This window comes from Heterodontus francisci, chromosome 11 (genome assembly GCF_036365525.1).
Source record: "Heterodontus francisci isolate sHetFra1 chromosome 11, sHetFra1.hap1, whole genome shotgun sequence".
NCBI classification, from domain to species: Eukaryota; Metazoa; Chordata; class Chondrichthyes; order Heterodontiformes; family Heterodontidae; genus Heterodontus; species Heterodontus francisci.
Window position 1 is genome coordinate 29373746 of NC_090381.1, and position 19302 is coordinate 29393047.

Sequence of the window (19302 nt, forward strand, 5' to 3'; positions counted from 1 at the left end):
TTTTGTATTGTCTGCAAACTGCAATTGTGCCCTGTACACCAAGGTCTAGGTCATTAATATATATCAGGAAAGGCAAGGGTCCCAACACTGACCCATGGGGAACCCCACTACAAACCTTCCTCCAGCCCAAAAAACATCCATTACCCACTACTCTTTGTTTCCTGTCACTCAGCCAATTCCCTATCCATGTTGCTACGATCCCTTTTATTCCATGAGCTATAAACTTACTCACAAGTCTGTTGTGTGGCACTGTATCAAATGCCTTTTGAAAATCCATGTACACCACATCAATAGCATTGCCCTCATCAACCCTCTATGTTACCTCCTCGAAAAACTCCAACAAGTTAGTTATTTAAACATGATTTTCCCTTAAGAAATCCATGTTGGCTTTGCTTAATTAACCCACATTTGTCCATGTAAAGACTGACTTTGTCCCGAATTATTCTTTCTAGAAGTTTCCCCACCACTGAAGTTAAACTGACTGGCCTATAGTTGCTGGGCTTATCTTTACACCCTTTTTGAACAAGAGTGTAATGTTTGCAATTCTCCAGTCCTCTGGCACCACCTCTGAGTCTAAGGAAGACTGGAAAATTATGGCCAGTGCCTCTGCGATTTCCACTCTCACTTCCCTCAGTATCCTTGGATGCATCTCATCCAGTCCTGGTGCTTTATCCACTTTAAGTACAATCTAATATGTCCTCTTTATCAATTTTAAACCTCCACTTTGACCATTGCCTGGGTTCCATCTTCTTCCTTGGTAAAGACAGATGTAAAGTATTCATTTAATACCTCAGCTATGCCCCCTGCCTCCATGTGTAAATCCCCTTTATGGTCCCTAATCAGCCCCACACGTCCTTTTACCACCGTTTTACTATTTATAAGTCCATAGAAAACTTTGGGATTCCATTTAATGCTAGCTGCCAGTCTCTTTTGATGCTCTCATTTTGCTTCTCTTATTTGCTTATTCACTTCCCCTCTGGACCTTCTATATTCAGCCTGATTCTCAATAGCATTTTGTACCTGGCATCTGTCATAAGCGCATTTTTTCTTCTTTATCTTCATCTCTACCTCCTTTGTCGTCCAGGGAGCTCTGGATTTGTTTGCCCTAACTTTCCCCTTTGAGGGAATATACCTTGACCGTGCCCGAACTTGCTCTTCCTTGAAGGTAGCCCATTGTTCAGCTGTTGTTTTTCCTGCCAACCTTTGACTCCAATTTGTATGCCCCAGCTCCTTTCTTACCCCATTGAAGTTGACTTTCCCCCAATTAATTATTCTTATCCTGGATTGTTCTTTGTCCTTTTCCATTGTCAGCCTAAACCTTATGATACAATGATCACTGTCCCCAAATGCTCTCCTACTGATACCTGATCCACTTGGCCCTGGTCTAGCAGTGCCTACTTTTTCATTGGACTAGAAACATACAGCTTAGAAACAATTCCTGAATACACCCTAGGAATTCTGGCCCCACTACTACTATCCCAGTCTATATTTGGATAATTAAAGTCCCCCATTATAACTGCCCTATAATTTTTGCACCTCTCCGTAATTTCCTTGCAAATTTTTTCCTCCATGTCCTTCCCACTAGTTGGTGGCCTATAGACAACACCGAGCAATGTAACTGCACCATTTGTGTTCCTTAGCTCTAGCCAAATTGATTCTGTCCTCGACCCCTCTGGGACATCCTTTTTCTCCAGCAATGCAATGTTCTCCTTAATCAATGCTGCCACCCCTCCCCCTTTTTTCCCTTTCCTATCTTTCCTGAACACCTTGTATCCAGGAATATTTAACACCCAGTCCTGTCCTTCATTGTACCGTCTCTGTTATAGCCACATCATCATATTTCCACATGGCAATCTGCACCTGTACCTCAGCAAACTTATTAACCACATTCCGTGCATTCACATACATGCACAATAACCCTAATTTCTTTCTTGCCCTGACCCCACCTAATAACTTACTATTCCCGACTCTAGCACTATCTCTCTCAGTATTCTGTGAACCTTGGTATTCCTCTCTGATAGTTCCTCCTGATTCCCACACCCGTGACAAATTACCAATTTTGCCTCCCTCCAATCTGAGCTCCCTCTCCGGTTCCCATCCCCCTGCCAATCTAGTTTAAACCCTCCCAACAGCACTAGCAAATCTCCCTGTGAGGATATTAATCCCAGTCCTGCTAAGAAGCAACTCATCCTTCTGGTACAGGTCCCACCTACCCCAGAACCGGTCCCAATGCCTCAGAAATTTGATGCCCTCCTTCCTACGTGTTCAATCGCTCAATTCTCCTATTCCTATGCTCACTCACACATGGGAGTAATCCTGAGATTACTGCTTTTGAGGTCCTGCTTTTTCATCTCCTTCCTAGCTCCCTAAAATCTACTTTCAGGACCTCATTCCCCCTTCCTACCTATGGCACTGGGACCAAAGTGGACCACGGCCTCTCGCTGTGCACCCTCCCCTAGGAGAATGTCCTATAGTTGCTTCGTGACATCCTTGACCCTGGCACCAGGGAGGCAACACAGCATCCTGGAGTCACTCTAAGGAATTCTGCATTCCTCTGCATTCCTCTAAGGAACCATTGCCCTCAACAATATCCAAAATGGAAAACTGATTAGTGAGCGGGATCGTCTCAGGGGACTCCTACACTGCAGCTCCGAAGAAGGGTCACTGACCCGAAACGTTAACTCTGCTTCTCTCTCCACAGATGCTGCCAGACCTGCTGAGTATTTCCGGCATTTCTTGTTTTTATTTCAGATTTCCAGCATCCGCAGTATTTTGCTTTTAATTTATCCTGCACTACCTGCCTGGTTCACATAGACCGCCTGGTGGTCACCCGTTCCCTATCTGCCTCCATGCTCCTAACCTGTGGTGTGACCACCTGCCCTTTTTACCCCGGCTGTCGGTGTGCTCCTTGTAATCCTCTCACTCCGCCGCCCGTGGCGCTGTGGCGGGCGGTGCCAATAGAAAGCGAGTGAATCGACGTGCAGCCCGCCATCTAGCGGCTGGGAGGGGCAAAAGCGGCGGCTGCGCTGAGCGAACTCCGATTGCAGATGGTTAATAAGAACAGGATTCAACAGTCACAGATCGCCAGCAAGTGAGGGAGTAAATAATCCTCATTGGACAACCCGTGAGTAAAATAAGCAAGGAGCGGCAGCAGGTGGGCGGGTACGTGCTGTATTTCCGCCTGTCTTGGCGGGCCTGCCGGATACTGTGTGTTCCCATGGCAGCCAGTCCAAGGGAGTGACATGACAAGAGCAGAATTGCTCAACTCAGGGAGGGTTCGTGCAAACTTACACAAATTGTATTTCCCCACACTCTCACCCTTCCACCTTCTTGTTCAAGGCACCAGCTCATTATCACATTCTCATGACTCCCTCCCATCAATCCGCCAAATTACTTGAATCAGTTGACCCATGTTTATGTGTCCGAAATAACTAAAAACAAAATTGTCAATGACGCGGCCATTTTACTAGAAGTGCATTTTGTGCTTTTCTGCAATAGTGAAGGAAATAAGTTCACCAGTTATGTCTGTAATATCATGTACTGTCGCCCGGAAGATTATGTATCATCACAGGATGTGATGTCATGAGTCTGTACCTCTTATTGCTCTAGTGGTCATGCAGATTACCCTAGTAAATCGCTCCCTGTTACTTTGATCCAAAGTCTACTTTCCTCATTCTATACTACTAGCACACTGACAAGATAGTACAACATCCACAACCAATAATACGTGGAGTTCTTCTTTCTTGTGCCAGGTACGTTTCTGGAGGTGGTTTCATCACGTGTCAGGTGCTATTGTTTTTGACATTGATGCTCTGGTTACTGTTGCAGATGTTTCACAAGCACAATGTTGTGGTGGTCCCCTGGCAGTTTCTACCCTTTTTTACATTTCCTACTGCTGCTTTTCTCTGTCAAGATTCTGGGCAGAACTTGAACTTTCAAACCTGGCAGCTGTTAAAACCAACCCCTCAAAAATGGACCTTTGCCAGAACGGGAAAAGTGGTGCTGTTTATATTTCCAAGCACGGTAGTCAGCCAGTGAATTGTGTGTTTTATGACGGCTGATACTTTGCAATGTATAGCATCTTTAAATGTGGTGTAATGAGTTGACACAGGGAATACTTTCTTTTAAATTTTCTCTGCTTCTGTACTGACTAACTAAAGTACAATCAGTACCTCAGCCATGTGGAATTAGACAGTGAATATCGACAGTCTACTCAACCTTGCAGGGCATCCCAGGGAAGTTCAATTCTGTTCTTGGCGAGCATTTGTGCATACTGTTATGCTCAGGTGAGGAGGGGTCGAAAGGCTCCCTTCTTGTCCCCCTCCTTGTTTGACTGCAACAGGGTTTATTTCTTTTAAACAGTGGATGTGCTTACCAATTCACTGAGTGTATAACCCTTTATGTTCTATGATCATTAAAGAACCATTGGACATCTTTTCTTGAGTTTAAACAAGAAAGAGGTTAGTTTATTGTACTTAAAATCAAAACCCAATCTAAGTAAAATAATAAACTATGCACCAACTTTCTCTCTCGTGCTCTCTCACACACAAACGCAAGGATCTCACACACACAAGTGAAGAAGAATAGATTGGTTGGATTAGAGTCCAGAACAAATAAAAGAATATACAGTCTCTGGAATCTGATAATTCAGTTGTCTTCTGGCTGAACTCGTCCTGAAGTTTCTGGCTTGTAGAGGTGGCCACCCGGTTCTTGGAGACAGTGATGCCGATGGTTTTCTCTCTGGGTTCTCTGTCTGCAGCACTGATAGACTTGGATGTTTTACAGCCTGCAGGCAGGGTTCAAACTTACAGCATTGCTTGGAGAGAGAGAAAGAGAGTCAGACCCCCACTTGGGTCCTGCACTGGTCAAAACAGGTGCATATCTGCTAGGGCAAAAAGAAACTGCAAGTTTTCACAGATGGAGAGACTGTCACATGTTTGTCCATTGCATTCTCTCTTTTACAACTTCGTTGGATCATGTCTAAATTCCAAGCTGCCAGGGTCCCATTGTTTGTGTTTACCCTTTGAGGTTCATCTCCACCAGTGCTAATGTTCCAAGATGACTTTGAATGTCTTGTTAATGGAGGAGAATATGGAGTGGCGTATAGCAAATTGGTCAAAAGTTAGATCTGTACAAAACATTCAAACTGGTAAAATATTAATAATGCAAGAAGTGTGTAGTTGGGGTTACACATAGAAACATAGAAAATAGGAGCAGGGGTAGGCCATTCGGCCCTTCGGGCCTGCTCCACCATTCAAAAAAGATCATGGCTGATCGTCTAATTCTGTACCCTGTTCCTGCTTTCTCCCCATACCCTCTGAGTGAAGAAATTTCTCCTCATCTCGGTTCTAAATTGCATATCCCATATCCTGAGACTGTGACCCCTGGTTCTGGACTCCCCAGCCATTGGGAACATCCTCCCTGCATCTGGTCTGTCTAGTCCTGTTAAAATCTTATAGGTTTCTATGAGATCCCCTCTCATTCTTCTAAACTCTAGTGAATATAGGCCTAGTTGATCCAATCTCTCCTCATACATCAATCCTGCCATCCCAAGAATCAGCCTAGTAAATCTTCTTTGCACACCCTCCATGGCAAGAACATCCTTCCTCAGATAAGGAGACCAAAACTGCACACAATACTCCAGATGTGGTCTCACCAAGGCCCTGTATAACTGCAGTAAGACATCCTTGCTCTTGTACTCAAATCCTCTTGCAATGAAGGCCAACATACGGCATGCTTTCCTTCATCGGACGGGGTATTAAGTACAAGAGTTGGCAGGTCATGTTACAGTTGTATAGGACTTTGGTTCGGCCACATTTGGAATACTGCGTGCAGTTCTGGTCGCCACATTACCAAAAGGATGTGGATGCTTTGGAGAGGGTGCAGAGGAGGTTCACCAGGATGTTGCCTGGTATGGAGGGCGCTAGCTATGAAGAGAGGTTGAGTAGATTAGGATTATTTTCTTTAGAAAGACGGAGGTTGAGGGGGGACCTGATTGAGGTGTACAAAATTATGAGAGGTATAGACAGGGTGGATAGCAAGAGGCTTTTTCCCAGAGTGGGAGATTCAATTACAAGAGGACACGAGTTCAAAGTGAAAGGGGAAAAGTTTAGGGGGGATATGCGTGGAAAGTTCTTTACGCAGAGGGTGGTGGGTGCCTGGAACGCGTTGCCAGCGGAGGTGGTAGATGCGGGCACGATGGCGTCTTTTAAGATGTATCTAGACAGATACATGAATGGGCAGGAAGAAAAGAGATACAGACCCTGAGAAAATAGGCGACATGTTTAGATAGAGGATCTTTTAACCAATCAGATTTAAGAATCCTGAGACACAAGGGAGACTTTTAACTAACCTGCTACCCAGGTTAATAGGGCTGTTAAGAAGGCATATGATGTGTTAGCTTTTATTAGTAGGGGGATCGAGTTTCGGAGCCACGAGGTCATGCTGCAGCTGTACAAAACTCTGGTGAGACCGCACCTGGAGTATTGCGTGCAGTTCTGGTCACCGCATTATAGGAAGGATGTGGAAGCTTTGGAAAGGGTGCAGAGGAGATTTACTAGGATGTTGCCTGGTATGGAGGGAAGGTCTTACGAGGAAAGGCTGAGGGACTTAAGGTTGTTTTCGTTGGAGAGAAGAAGGAGGAGAGGTGACTTAATAGAGACATACAAGATAATCAGTGGGTTAGTTAGGGTGGATAGTGAGAGTCTTTTTCCTCGGATGGTGATGGCAAACACGAGGGGACATAGCTTTAAGTTGAGGGCTGATAGATATAGGAGAGATGTTAGAGGTAGTTTCTTTACTCAGAGTAGTAGGGGCGTGGAACGCCCTGCCTGCAGCAGTAGTAGACTCACCAACTTTAAGGGCATTTAAGTGGTCATTGGATAGACGTATGGATGAAAATGGAATAGTGTAGGTCAGATGGTTTCACAGGTCGGCGCAACATCGAGGGCCGAAGGGCCTGTACTGCGCTGTAATGTTCTAATTATTTCTAATTATCTGGATCGGCGCAGGCTTGGAGGGCCGAAGGGCCTGTTCCTGTGCTGTAATTTTCTTTGTTCTTTGTTCTTTATACCATTCACCTTCCTAACTGCTTGCTGCACCTGAATGCTTGCTTTCAGCGACTGGTATACAAGGACACCCAGGTTTTGTTGCACCTCCCCTTTTCCCAATCTATCACCATTCAGATAATCTGCCTTTCTGTTTTTACAACCAAAGTGGATGACCTCACATTTATCCACGTTATACTGCATCTGCCATGTATTTGCTCACTCACCCAACTTGTCCAAATCACATTGAAGCCTCTTTGCATCCTCCTCACAGCTCACACTCACCCCCCCCCCCCACCCCCTCAGCTTTGTGTCGTTTGCAAACTTGGAAATGTTACATTTAGTTCCCTCACCCAAGTCACTAAATATATGTTGTGAATAGCTGGGGCCCAAGCACTGATCCCTGCAGTACCCCACTAGTCACTGCCTGCCACCCAGAAAAAGACCCCTTTATTCCTACTCTCTGTTTCCTGTCTGTCAGCCAATTCTCAATCCATGCCAGTATATTACCCCCAATCCCATATGCTTTAATTTTGCACATTAACATCTTATGTGGGAACTTATCAAAAGCCTTCTGAAAATCCAAATACACCACATCCACTGGTTCTCCCTTATCTATTCTGCTAGTTACATCCTCAAAAAGATTTCCCTTTCGTAAACCCATGCTGACTTTGTCCAATCCCGTTTATGCTTTCCAGGTGTTCTGCTATCACATCCTTTATAGTAGACTCTAGCATTTTCCCCACTACTGATGCAAGGCTAACTGGTCTGTAATTCCCTGTTTTTTTCTCCCTCCTTTTTTAAATAGTGGGGTTACATTTGCCCCCCTCAAATCATGTAGGAACTGCTCCAGAAGCTATAGAATTTTGGAAGATGACCACCAATGCATCCACTATTTCAGGGCCACTTCCTTTAGTACTCTGGGATGTAGATTATCAGGCCCTGGGGATCTGTCGGCCTTCAACCCCATTAATTTCCCTCGCACTATTTTTTTTACTAATACTGATTTCCTTCAGTTCCTCCCTGTCATTAGACCCTTGGTTCCCTAACATTTCTGTGAGGTTATTTATGTCCTCCTTTGTGTTTAATTGTTCTGCCATTTCTTTGTTTCCCCATTATAATTTCCCCCGTTTCTGACTGTAAGGTACCTACATTTGTCTTCACTAATCCTTTTTGAGTAGTTCTGTGGGATTTGTACTGAAAGGAAGTTAATTGCTGGCTGTAGGAAGTGAAGTCATATTAAACATTTGTGTTTGTAAAATCATTTTATTTAACTATATTTAGTGTCATCGCTGAGCAGGACAAGTGGAATTACCCACCTTATCGGATAGAATCACCTAGTAGGACAGGTCGAATAGTACTAGTAGAATTGCGGTGCAGAACAGGTGGCATTGACAAGTGGTAGAGATGCGGTTACCCAGTGGCTCATGTAGTATTGCCCGGTGGAAAAGATGACATTGTCCCAAGCAACAGCTGATTTTCTGAAAGTGACAAGTTCTGTCAAGTAAAAACAAGAAATGCTGGAACCACTCAGCAGGTCTGGCAGCATCTGTGGAAAGAGAAGCAGAGTTAACGTTTCGGGTCAGTGACCCCGATGAAGGGGTCAGACCTGCTGAGTGGTTCCAGCATTTCTTGTTTTTATTTCAGATTTCCAGCACCCGCAGTATTTTGCTTTTAAGTTCTGTCAAATGATGTGCAAACTATCATTTATCCTGCTGAATGATTTGGCTGATAAGCAGGCAACAATGTTAAGAGAACTAAAAGAAGAAAGGTAGATAGGTTTGTGGTGTTACACAAGCTTGACTTTCTTTTTAAAGAGGGAAATATTGTCATTATAACCATTTTTTGTGTCTCATTGTGCAAGAGCACCGCAGCTTGTCCCACTCCCCCGCCTTTTCCCCATTGCTCTTCAGTTTTTTTCTGTGCAGATAAATATCCAATTCCCTTCTGGAAGCCACAATTGGATCTCCAGCACCCCCTCAGGTAGTGCATTCCAGATCCTAAACACTCGCTATGTAAAAAAGTTTTTCCTCATGTCACCTTTGGTTCTTTTGTCATTCACCTTAACTCAGTGTCCTCTTGTTGTCGACCCTTTCGCCAATGGGAACTGTTTCTCCCTATTGACTCTGTCCAGAACCCTCGTGATTTTAAACACCTTTATCAAATCTCTTCTCAACTTTCTCTTCTCTAAGAACAGCCCCAGCTTCTCCATTTTATCCATGTAACTGAAGTCCCTCATCTTTGGAACTATTCTCACAAATCTTTTCTCCACCATCTCAAATGTCTTCACATCCTTCCTACAGAATTGAACACAATACTCCTGGCCAAACGAGTGTTTTATCAAGGTTCATCATAACTTTCTAGCTTTTGTATTCTATGCCTCTGTTTGCAATAACTTCTGATTCACTGCAGATTGTATCAACTTTTAACTCTTGTGATTATGCACAATGTTTGCAGCATTCCACTCAGGCAGGGCAGCATTGGTTGACTGGGATGCTCCAACTAGTGAGTATTGGGTAACTTGTTCCTGGGTTAGGCCTTTGACAATCTTGAATACAGAATGCATAGCACTTGTTTCATGTGTAACAAGCTGATACAAACCCAGCATACTTAAACTAGATTTTAAAACATGAGATTCATTCATGCTTATTGTGTCCTTACTTGTATGTGATGAATAAGACAGTGATGGTTATTACCTTCCAGCCTAACACTTAGTTCTTTCCTCTCTCTGATGGTACCATTTTCCTGCCTTTTATTCTTAGAGTGGGAGTCTTTCTTGCTTCAAAGGCAATTAAGGTTAATCATTTCTTAAAGCTACTTTTTTAATGTAACTTCACAAAGTTACATCGATATCTTGGATACAGAGTTCTCAATATCCTGTAGCTTACATATTGTCTTCCTCTCACTCCGTTACACATTGCCACATCAGCAAAGAACCAGGGATTCAAGCAATTTCTGTTCTAAGGCATGACACTCAAGAGAGGGCATCCACATTCCTATGTGCCAACCCAGCTGTATGCTTGTCTGTAAAGATGTGTTTGGAGGAACACAAATTGGCGGCTACCGAGGTCATGCCAGGGCTGGTTGCAGTCACCACAGTAATTTCTTTACTGTTTAGCTTTATGGGCTTTTATTTTTTTTTAAATGCAGGGATCTCCACATTGGCCTAGTGCAAATCGTGAGCAATCAAATTATCCTCCCAGAGCCTGGGTTTGGGTTTCCCAGACCACAGACCTTAAGTTCCCCAATGTTAGGGCATTGTCTTGTAATATGCCCAAACACATCGCAAGGAAAGTTATGATCCTTCATAGTTTCTTGCTGCATTCAGCACCCCTCTTTCCTATACACTGTTTCCAGGATCTCCACATTTCTTTAGGCTAGAAGGGAACCATAGGGTCCTGGAGGGGATGTCTCCTTGATCACGAGCCAGTGCCTCTGCCACCAACTCCTGGGTTTCCTTGCCCAGTCCATCTCCTGAGGTTTGGGGGTAGAGCTCAGATGAACTAGCCCATGACAACCAGCTGCAGCCATCACTGAGCCAGATGTATCAGGTTGTGCAACTGTGATCTTAGAGGTTTCCCCACCTCATAACCCAGGTTTGAAACCATTGTGCTCTCACCATGGGGCTTCCTCCAGTATGGGCCAGAGTTTTCTCCTTCAGCATCTGGGAATCAGCTGCATCCACGCTCCGATTTGTTTCTGGGTGGAGTTGCGAAATTTTGTTAGTCTGCTTCTGTTGTGCCAATGTAGCCTATATGAATGTGCTCAGCATTTCCTCCATCGGATGATGTTAGATCTTGGCTTTTCTCAAAGTGTCAAAATCCCCCTCACGACACTGTGTAACAAGCTGAAGCAGGCCCAGGACCCCACGTCGTCTCTCACTCTGTCTCATTTCCCTGCCTTTTATTTTTACAGCTGGGAGTGGTCACTGATCAAAGGCAATTAAGATCAATGATTTCTTGAAGCAATATTGCCTTTTGTATAACTTAAAGTTGTATCTCTATCTCTGATGCAAAGCTCTTAATCTTATGGCTTACATTTTGTTCCTCTGTCACTCTATTACATGTGATTCACTCAAGCATAAGAGTTTTAGATTTTATTTGTACTTTAAAGATTTTTTTGCGAAGTAATTGTATTATCTGTAAAGTACTAGGCAATGGATGGGAATCTCTGTATTCTCTCAGCTACTGGGCCAGCAGTTACTCAAAATAATCAGCTGGGGACGACAATAGTGGGAAGAAAGGACTCCTCCTCTGAATGGTGAGTATGAACTTTGGAAACTGTGGAGATAATTTTGTCTTTATGCTATCATGATGGGTGTTTACATCTCTATTATAACAGTTATATAACGTATAAACAATAAATGTTCCTCCTTTAAGACGCTCTTTCAAACCTAACTCTTTGACCAAGCTTTTGGTTATTTGTCCTAATATTTGCTTATGTAGTTCGGTGTCATATTTTGTTTGGTAACACTCTTGTGAAGTGCCTTGGGATGTTTTATAACACTAAAGATGCTATATGAGTCGCTGTTTCTGAATAGCTAACCCATCTTATTAGTCTCTCTAAAAGTTCCTTACTGGCCTTCTCCAATTTGAACAGTCCAAGCTAATTAAAGTAGTTAGCAAAGATTTTGTGGGTTTGAATACATCAGCTAAGTGCAAAAGGTTATGCCATTCATACACAGAACTGAATAAATCGCACAGTTGCCTCTATTTGAATTGCTTGCTTTAGCTCCTTACTTAAGCTATCTGTTGAGAGATGAAAGGGACCAATAGTCCTCAGAGCATTGCAATGAGCCATTACTGGGATATGAATTTTAAGTGCAGCTAATTTTAACTTTATGTGCTGTGTTTGAACTAAAACAGCCAATACCAAGGTAAAACTAGATGAAAATGCTTTGTTCTTGTTGTATTCAAGTTTGACAGTAAAACTAAATTTTATGAGAGCTAAAGTTGTACAAAGTACAATGCAGGATCGACAGCATCTGTGAAAGTTTCTGCCGCGGTCCTTCATTTAAACTTGCTCTTATTTTTCTACTTTAGTGCTCCCTCTGCACTGGCGCATTCAATTTCTGTCTCTCACACTTGAGATCTGTCCAGAATGAAATTGCCACTTTATGATTAGTGGGGGCAGTGGATATGGCTCTGGATACATTCCTATTAGGAATTGGATTGAGGCTGCATACACTCTTCACATGGGCTATTTAGAGATATTGGAGGAAATCTATATCTATGTAGTCAGGACTAAATTTCCTCATGTCACCTCTGGTTCTTTTGCCAATCACCTTAAATTGGTGTCCTCTGGTTCTTGCTCTTCTACCAGTGTATTTTTATTCTAATTCATTTAATTTACGTTAAATTAATCCACATGCCCTTATTCTGAGAAAGCGGAGATCTTCATCTCCCTACTATGGAATAGGTTTGGATCAGGTTATAGAGGTATAGGCTGTTTGACGGTAAATCAACATCTGACATGTGGGAGTCTTTCAAACGTCAGCTGATTAGAATCCAGGACTGGCATGTTCCTGTGAGGAAGAAAGACGAGTTTGGCAAGTTTCGGGAAGCTTGGATAACGCGGGATATTGTGAGCCTAGTCAAAAAGAAAAAGGAAGCATTTGTAAGGGCTGGAAGGCCTTGAGGAATATAAAGACAGTAGGAAGGAACTTAAGCAAGGAGTTAGGAGGGCTAAAAGGGGTCATGAAAAGTCATTGGCAAACAGGATTAAGGAAAATCCCAAGGCTTTTTATACGTATATAAAGAGCAAGAGGGTAACCAGGGAAAGGGTTGGCCCACTCAAGGACAGAGATGGGAATCTATGTGTGGAGCCAGAGGAAATGGGCGAGGTGCTAAATGAGTACTTTGCATCATTATTCACCAAAGAGACGGACTTGGTGGATGATGAGTTTAGGGAAGGGAGTGCAGATAGTCTCAGTCATCTCATTATCAAAAAGGAGGAGGTGTTGGGTGTCTTGCAAAGCATTAAGGTAGATAAGTCCCCAGGGCCTGATGGGATCTACCCCAGAATACTGAGGGAGGCAAGGGAGGAAATTGCTGGGGCCTTGACAGAAATCTTTGCATCCTCATTAGCTACAGGTGAGATCCCAGAGGACTGGAGAATAGCCAATGTTGTTCCTTTGTTTAAGAAGGGTGGCAAGGATAGTCCAGGAAATTATAGGCCGGTGAGCCTTACGTCAGTGGTAGGGAAACTATTAGAGAGGATTATTCGGGACAGGATTTACTTCCATTTGGAAACAAATGAACTTATTAGCGAGAGACAGCATGGTTTTGTGAAGGGGAGGTCGTGTCTTACTAATTTGATTGAGTTTTTTGAGGAAGTGACGAAGATGATTGATGAAGGAAGGGCAGTGGATGTTATCTATATGGACTTTAGTAAAGCCTTTGACAAGGTCCCGCATGGCAGACTGGTACAAAAGGTGAAGTCACATGGGATCAGAGGTGAGCTGGCAAGATGGATACAGAACTGGCTCGGTCATAGAAGACAGAAGGTATCAGTGGATGGGTGTTTTTCTGAAAGGAGGGATGTGACTAGTGGAGTTCCGCAGGGATCAGTGCTGGGACCTTTGCTGTTTGTAGTATATATAAATGATTTGGAGGAAAATGTAGCTGGTCTGATTAGTAAGTTTGCGGACGACACAAAGGTTGGTGGAGTTGCGGATAATGATGAGGATTGTCAGAGGATACAGCAGGATATAGATCAGTTGGAGACTTGGGCGGAGAAATGGCAGATGGAGTTTAATCTGGACAAATGTGAGGTAATGCATTTTGGAAGGTCTAATGCAGGTGGGAGGTATACGGTAAATGGCAGAACCCTTAGGAGTATTGACAGGCAGAGAGATCTGGGCATACAGGTTCACAGGTCACTGAAAGTGGCAACGCAGGTGGATAAGGTAGTCAAGAAGGCATACGGCATGCTTGCCTTCATCGGTCAGGGCATAGAGTATAAAAATTGGCAAGTCATGTTGCAGCTGTACAGAACCTTAGTTAGGCCACACTTAGAATACTGCATGCAATTCTGGTCGCCACACTACCAGAAGGACGTGGGGACTTTGGAGAGGGTACAGAGGAGGTTTACCAGGATGTTGCCTGGTCTGGAGGGCATTAGCTATGAGGAGAGGTTGGATAAACTCGGATTATTTTCACTGGAACGACGGAGGTGGAGGGGCGACATGATAGAGGTTTACAAAGTTATGAGTGGCGTGGACAGAGTGGATAGTCAGAAGCTTTTTCCCAGGGTGGAAGAGTCAGTTACTAGGGGACATAGGTTTAAGGTGAGAGGGGCAAAGTTTAGAGGGGATGTGCGAGGCAAGTTCTTTACACAGAGGGTGGTGAGTGCCTGGAACTTGCTGCCAGGGGAGGTGGTGGAAGCAGATACGATAGCGACGTTTAAGCAACATCTTGACAAATACATGAATAGGAAGGGAATAGAGGGATATGGGCCCCAGAAGTGCAGAAGGTGTTCGTTTAGGCAGGCATCAAGATCAGCGCAGGCTTGGAGGGCCGAATGGCCTGATCCTGTGCTGTACTGTTCTTTGTTTTTTGTTCTTGTTTGTAAACGGTGGCTGCCAAAACCAGTGCTCCAACCAGGTCTCCTTAACCTATAATTTTCCTTGCATCGTGACATGTCTTGGAAGTAATGCAGTCATTAATTTTAGCTACCCAGTGAAGGTTAATGCCTGTGCTTTGTAAGAAGGGAGAACAAACAAAATGGAGTTAAAATAATACCTTGCATTTGAAACAGCATTTACATGGATTACAATGCAACTACACCTATGGACAACGAAGTAATCCAGACTGTTAGTGAAGCCATGCAGGAGGCCTGGGGAAACCCCAGCAGTTCGTATACTCCAGGTATGTAGTGAGTAGGACACAGGTGTGTGGCTTCTAACAGCTCGCTTTCCCGCTCCACCCCTGACCACCACCACTGGAAATTCTACCCCTCAACTTTTAACTGCAGGAAGGGATCTCTGCATGCATGAGTACCTGTGCACACCTCTTGCTGAACAGAATTCCTGAATAGAAGCAACATTTACTGTCTGGCTGGAATTGTTGCTGGCCTCAAACTGTTGGCAGCAGTAGAGATGCACCCATAAAGCACAGAGTATACCAGCCATCAAAGCATTATCTCATAACCTGATATTTGTGTTGAAAGAGGCAGTAGCTGCTACCATAGGAATGATTTGCTCTTCTCAAGTGCTGGTCTACACTGAGCCAGGATTATGTGTACTAAGTAGGAAACCGGTGCACCAGAAATGCTTCAACTGTAGAGAAGACTATTGCTTTTCTCATTCCCTGCATCAAATGCCTGTTCCTCCCTTTCATCAAATCCCTGCCAGTATTAAAAATGGAAAAGGCTTGAACAGAATGGAATATTTGAAGTTGCTAAATAACAACATGCACTGTATAAATTCGGGGGTTTGGGTATGTGCTGCTTCTAGAGAGAATAAAGACATGTGATGCCTTCCATTTCCCTTGTGTGTTAATTGTGATTAGGTAGGAAAGCCAAAGAGTTGATAGATTGGTCAAGAGAGAATGTGGCTCGGATGGTTGGAGGTCGACCAGAAGATATCATTTTTACCTCTGGTGGAACTGAGGTAAGTAGGGTCCTGCCTAAAGAAATGTAATTCTAGTTCTGGTTTTGATTATTGTCTGTGCTATATGCTTGCATGTAAGGCAACCATCCCCCTCAAATTTGACCCAACTCTCCACCATCCCACCTCCAGCCCCAAGCCAAAATCCATGGCTGGTGTGCAAAGCAAGGGCCAATATCTCTAATCTTTAACCTGCATCAGATCCAACTATGACAGATGAGTTGATGGTTTCCCTGAGTGACTGGCAATTTGTGCCAAATTACAAACTCTTCTGTGCCGTGGGCCCGTGCCCTTTAGGAGCTGGGTTGACACTCATTTCACTCGGGGCTGTTCCAGCTTGGGGGGTGGTGATGTGGGGGTAGGCTGGTGGAAGAGAGCGAGTGTGTGTATGTGGAGACTTTCAACCACAAATGTTTAATGGAACACTGTAAAGGAAGATTTATTATGTATCTCACCCATACTGTTCCTGATATAGTGTACTTGATAGTGACACTGAATCCAAAATTTCCGAGAGTTTGACATTGCCATCTTGCACACAGTAGCTGTGCAGAATGACTTAAACTCAAAGGTTCCATGTTTTCCAGGCTAACAACCTAGTCTTTCACACTGCAATCAAGTACTATTGGGACCATCAGCACCATCTGGCACAGGACAGTGGGAGTGTGAAGCTTGGTTGGATTGCTGGGCCATTACCTCACATCATTACATCAAACATCGAGCATGATTCAGTGCAGCTGGTGGTAGACAATTTGATCAAGGAGGAGAAAGCAAGTGAGACTTTGTTGATGATGGACTTACCTCTTGAAATGAAAAACAGTTCTGCATCTCTCTCAATTATTCAATACCTAAAATTTAAATATATAATCACGTTTTTACCAGTGTGTTACTATGCAAAACATTTACTTTAACAATAGTTGGCATCTTGGCTATGATTTTACACCAGATTGCGATCTGAGATGAGCAGTTGAAGTTTGTTTTGTCACGACCAGGTGAGAAAGAGGTCTAGGGTTCCCTTTCAGCCTTCACCTGGTCTTACTGTAACAGGGTTTAATTTTAAACACTTTTTTTTTGGCTCCCCTTGGTGAATCCTTGTTATAAGGCAAAGGAACCAGCACAAACAGGCTTTCTCAGGTTTAAAGAAAAAAAGTTGAAATTTATTAAACTTCAACTTAAACTCTAATTCCGTTAGCACCTACGGATACACGATGCGTCCACTCTAGCATGTGTACACAATACACATATGCAAATACAGACAGAAAAGAGCAGAAGAAAAATCAAGTAGAAAAGTTTGAGGCAATATCTGAAGAGTTGTTGTTACAGTTCTGCGAGCTCACTATAGAGTCCTTGATTGTAGATAGATCTTCCTTTTTGTTGGGGCCCAGTATTCTTCTTAAACCTTGTTCGCTGTAGGAGACTTTTCTCTCTTGGGGTTCATGTATCTTCAGTGGATTCAGAGGCTTGTGAGAAAGAGATGGGAGCAGACAGGAGAGAGATCTTCTCAGTCCAGGAGCAACCTGACTTTCTGTCCAAACTTTGTACAAATTCAAAAAACTCAGGATGCCCAGCAGGTTAGTCATGTGACTGGCTGGTTTGGCCATGTCCGTTTGTGTAGTCGACCATCTTAGCAGTCAACCTGGAATGCGAGCTCCCCCACCTTCGTCTAGTGATCTAAAGTCCATTGTGGGTTGAATGTCAGGGAATGGCTACTTTATCCTTGCAAACACTGTCTGTTAATATGCAAATATCTTTTCCAGCCACGGCTGATCTGTTTAACAAATCCTTTCTGAACTCCAGGAACAGTTTAAGATCAAAGTTCATGACAAAATTAATGTGCTTCGTTCTTGGCAGGTGGGGACCTAGCATGACACCTCCACACCCAACAGGTCGAGAGAAAAATGTAAGATACAGAAATAACCATGCATTTCTCTCACTCAATCCTAAAACTTTTTACAGCCTGCCTTCTTTTGGTGCCAGTGCTGCTTTAATTGCCCCCTTTTGGCATCCCAATAAACATGTGGTTCTTTTTTGGTGGGGGTGGGGGGGAAGTTTCTCTTCCGATTTCTCATTTGCATGGCTGCTTCGGGTCTTTTGATCCTGCTGAGCTAATTTTTTTTTAAAGTGTCAGTAGTGAGCGGCTCAATCCTGTACTCCCTTTCAGTGCTTTGCTGAGCCATGCAAAAGTTTTTGACTTCAGGGAATGGGTGGTTTCCTTTTTTCTGACTGTGGGGGAGGAATCTTTGCTAATCTCCCCTTTGTCCCAGAGGACACTCTTGCCTGCAGGTATTTGTGCAGACTCTACTGCACTCCCCTGTGGCACTTTGATTAGGTGAGGGGTAACCCTTGAGGTTTCTCTGCCCACTACAGGTCTTTCTGTGTCTCTGCAGGTTACTGTAAATGCTGTTAGCAACTCTGGGGAGGTGCTTCTAGTGTCTGCATTTACGGAGGATGATGTGAGGTCGAACTTTTCACATTTTTTGGGGTTGGCTGACTGGACAGTAGAGGTTTTCATCTGGGATTCCTGCCGGACTTCCTTTAACCTGTCCTCTTGGTCACTTTTTTCTGTTCTTTGTCTAACCTTTTGCCAGCCTTGTGCCTGCCTGTCCCTTTTTTTTCTTGGCGGGGGTCCCTTACAGTTCACCAGCCCTCTGCTGGAGGGTCGTCCTAACACCAGTACAGGATTTAGGAGTGCAGGTTTCACTGTAGGTTGGGGTTTCCCCTCAACTTGGCACATGTGGCAACTCCTGAAGTACTCCTCCACATCCTTGTAGAGTTTTGGCCTGTCAAACTGCTGTCTTATGTGGGTTTTGGTCTTTTGTACACCGGCATGTACAGCTACTGTAGTCTCGTGGGCCCTTCTTAATATTTCTCTCTGGGACCTCTGCGGCACCACTAACTGGTGAACTACTGTCCACTCCTTGCTCTCAGGTCTGTGAGGAGAACTCCATTTCCTCAGCAGTACCTCATTCTTTAAATAGTAGCAATCAGGGACTCCCTCTGCTTCACTTTCAGACTGGACAGCCTGTGCTAGCTCTCGCCATACTGGGTCGGCTCGCTGAGCCTCAGCTAGGGAAAATCCATTTAGTTCATTCCCTCAGTCTCCTAATTTTCCAAAGAAAGTCTCAGACAGACAGACCTGGTCATCTGTCTGCACTGCTAATGCAGGCTGCTCTGGGGGAGCTGATTTGATCATGACCTGATTCATTACACATTCAGGGAAACTGCAGGGAACCGTCTCCTGCCACTGCCCTGTCTCTCTGACCTCCTGCGGTCTTTCTCTTATGACTGGGGCACGGGGGGTGGGGAGGCGCGTTGGTCTACCACCTTCACCCCTGCCAGATCATTACCTAGGAGCAGGTCAACCCCACAGGCAAACTAGGGACAATCCCTGCGGTCACCAGTCCCGAAACTAGGCACACTCCAGGTGCACTCCTTGGCATACAGTGCTCTCCAATACCATTCACCGCCATTCTGGTGTTCACTGCACTCTCTGGGGGAAAGGTCTGGCCTTTTCCCAGTAAAAGGGATCTAGTGGCCCCTGTGTCCCTGAGAATCACGATGGGCTTGCTTGCCCCACTCGCGGGATATGGGGTTACTTTCCCTTCAGACACAAAACCTGATAACCTTCAGGAATCCTACTAACTTTGCTTG

General features: G+C 44.2%; 1 protein-coding gene across 6 annotated transcripts in view; it reads left to right on the forward strand.

Annotated features, from left to right (window-relative positions):
- The first annotated feature begins 2972 nt into the window (after positions 1-2972).
- scly (selenocysteine lyase) overlaps positions 2973-19302 on the forward strand; it is a 47626-nt gene continuing 31296 nt past the window's right edge. The window contains exons 1-6 of one of the 6 annotated variants that reach the window (XM_068041883.1): positions 2974-3124; positions 9504-9551; positions 11194-11306; positions 14805-14914; positions 15557-15657; positions 16239-16425. In XM_068041883.1, the coding sequence (XP_067897984.1) occupies positions 11203-11306; positions 14805-14914; positions 15557-15657; positions 16239-16425 (502 nt within the window). In that variant the 5' untranslated portion in view covers positions 2974-3124; positions 9504-9551; positions 11194-11202. Of the gene's footprint in view, positions 3125-3172; positions 3753-9503; positions 9552-11193; positions 11307-14804; positions 14915-15556; positions 15658-16238; positions 16426-19302 lie in introns of those variants that run through there. The other 5 variants (XM_068041882.1, XM_068041887.1, XM_068041885.1 and 2 more) reach the window with 5 other exon arrangements.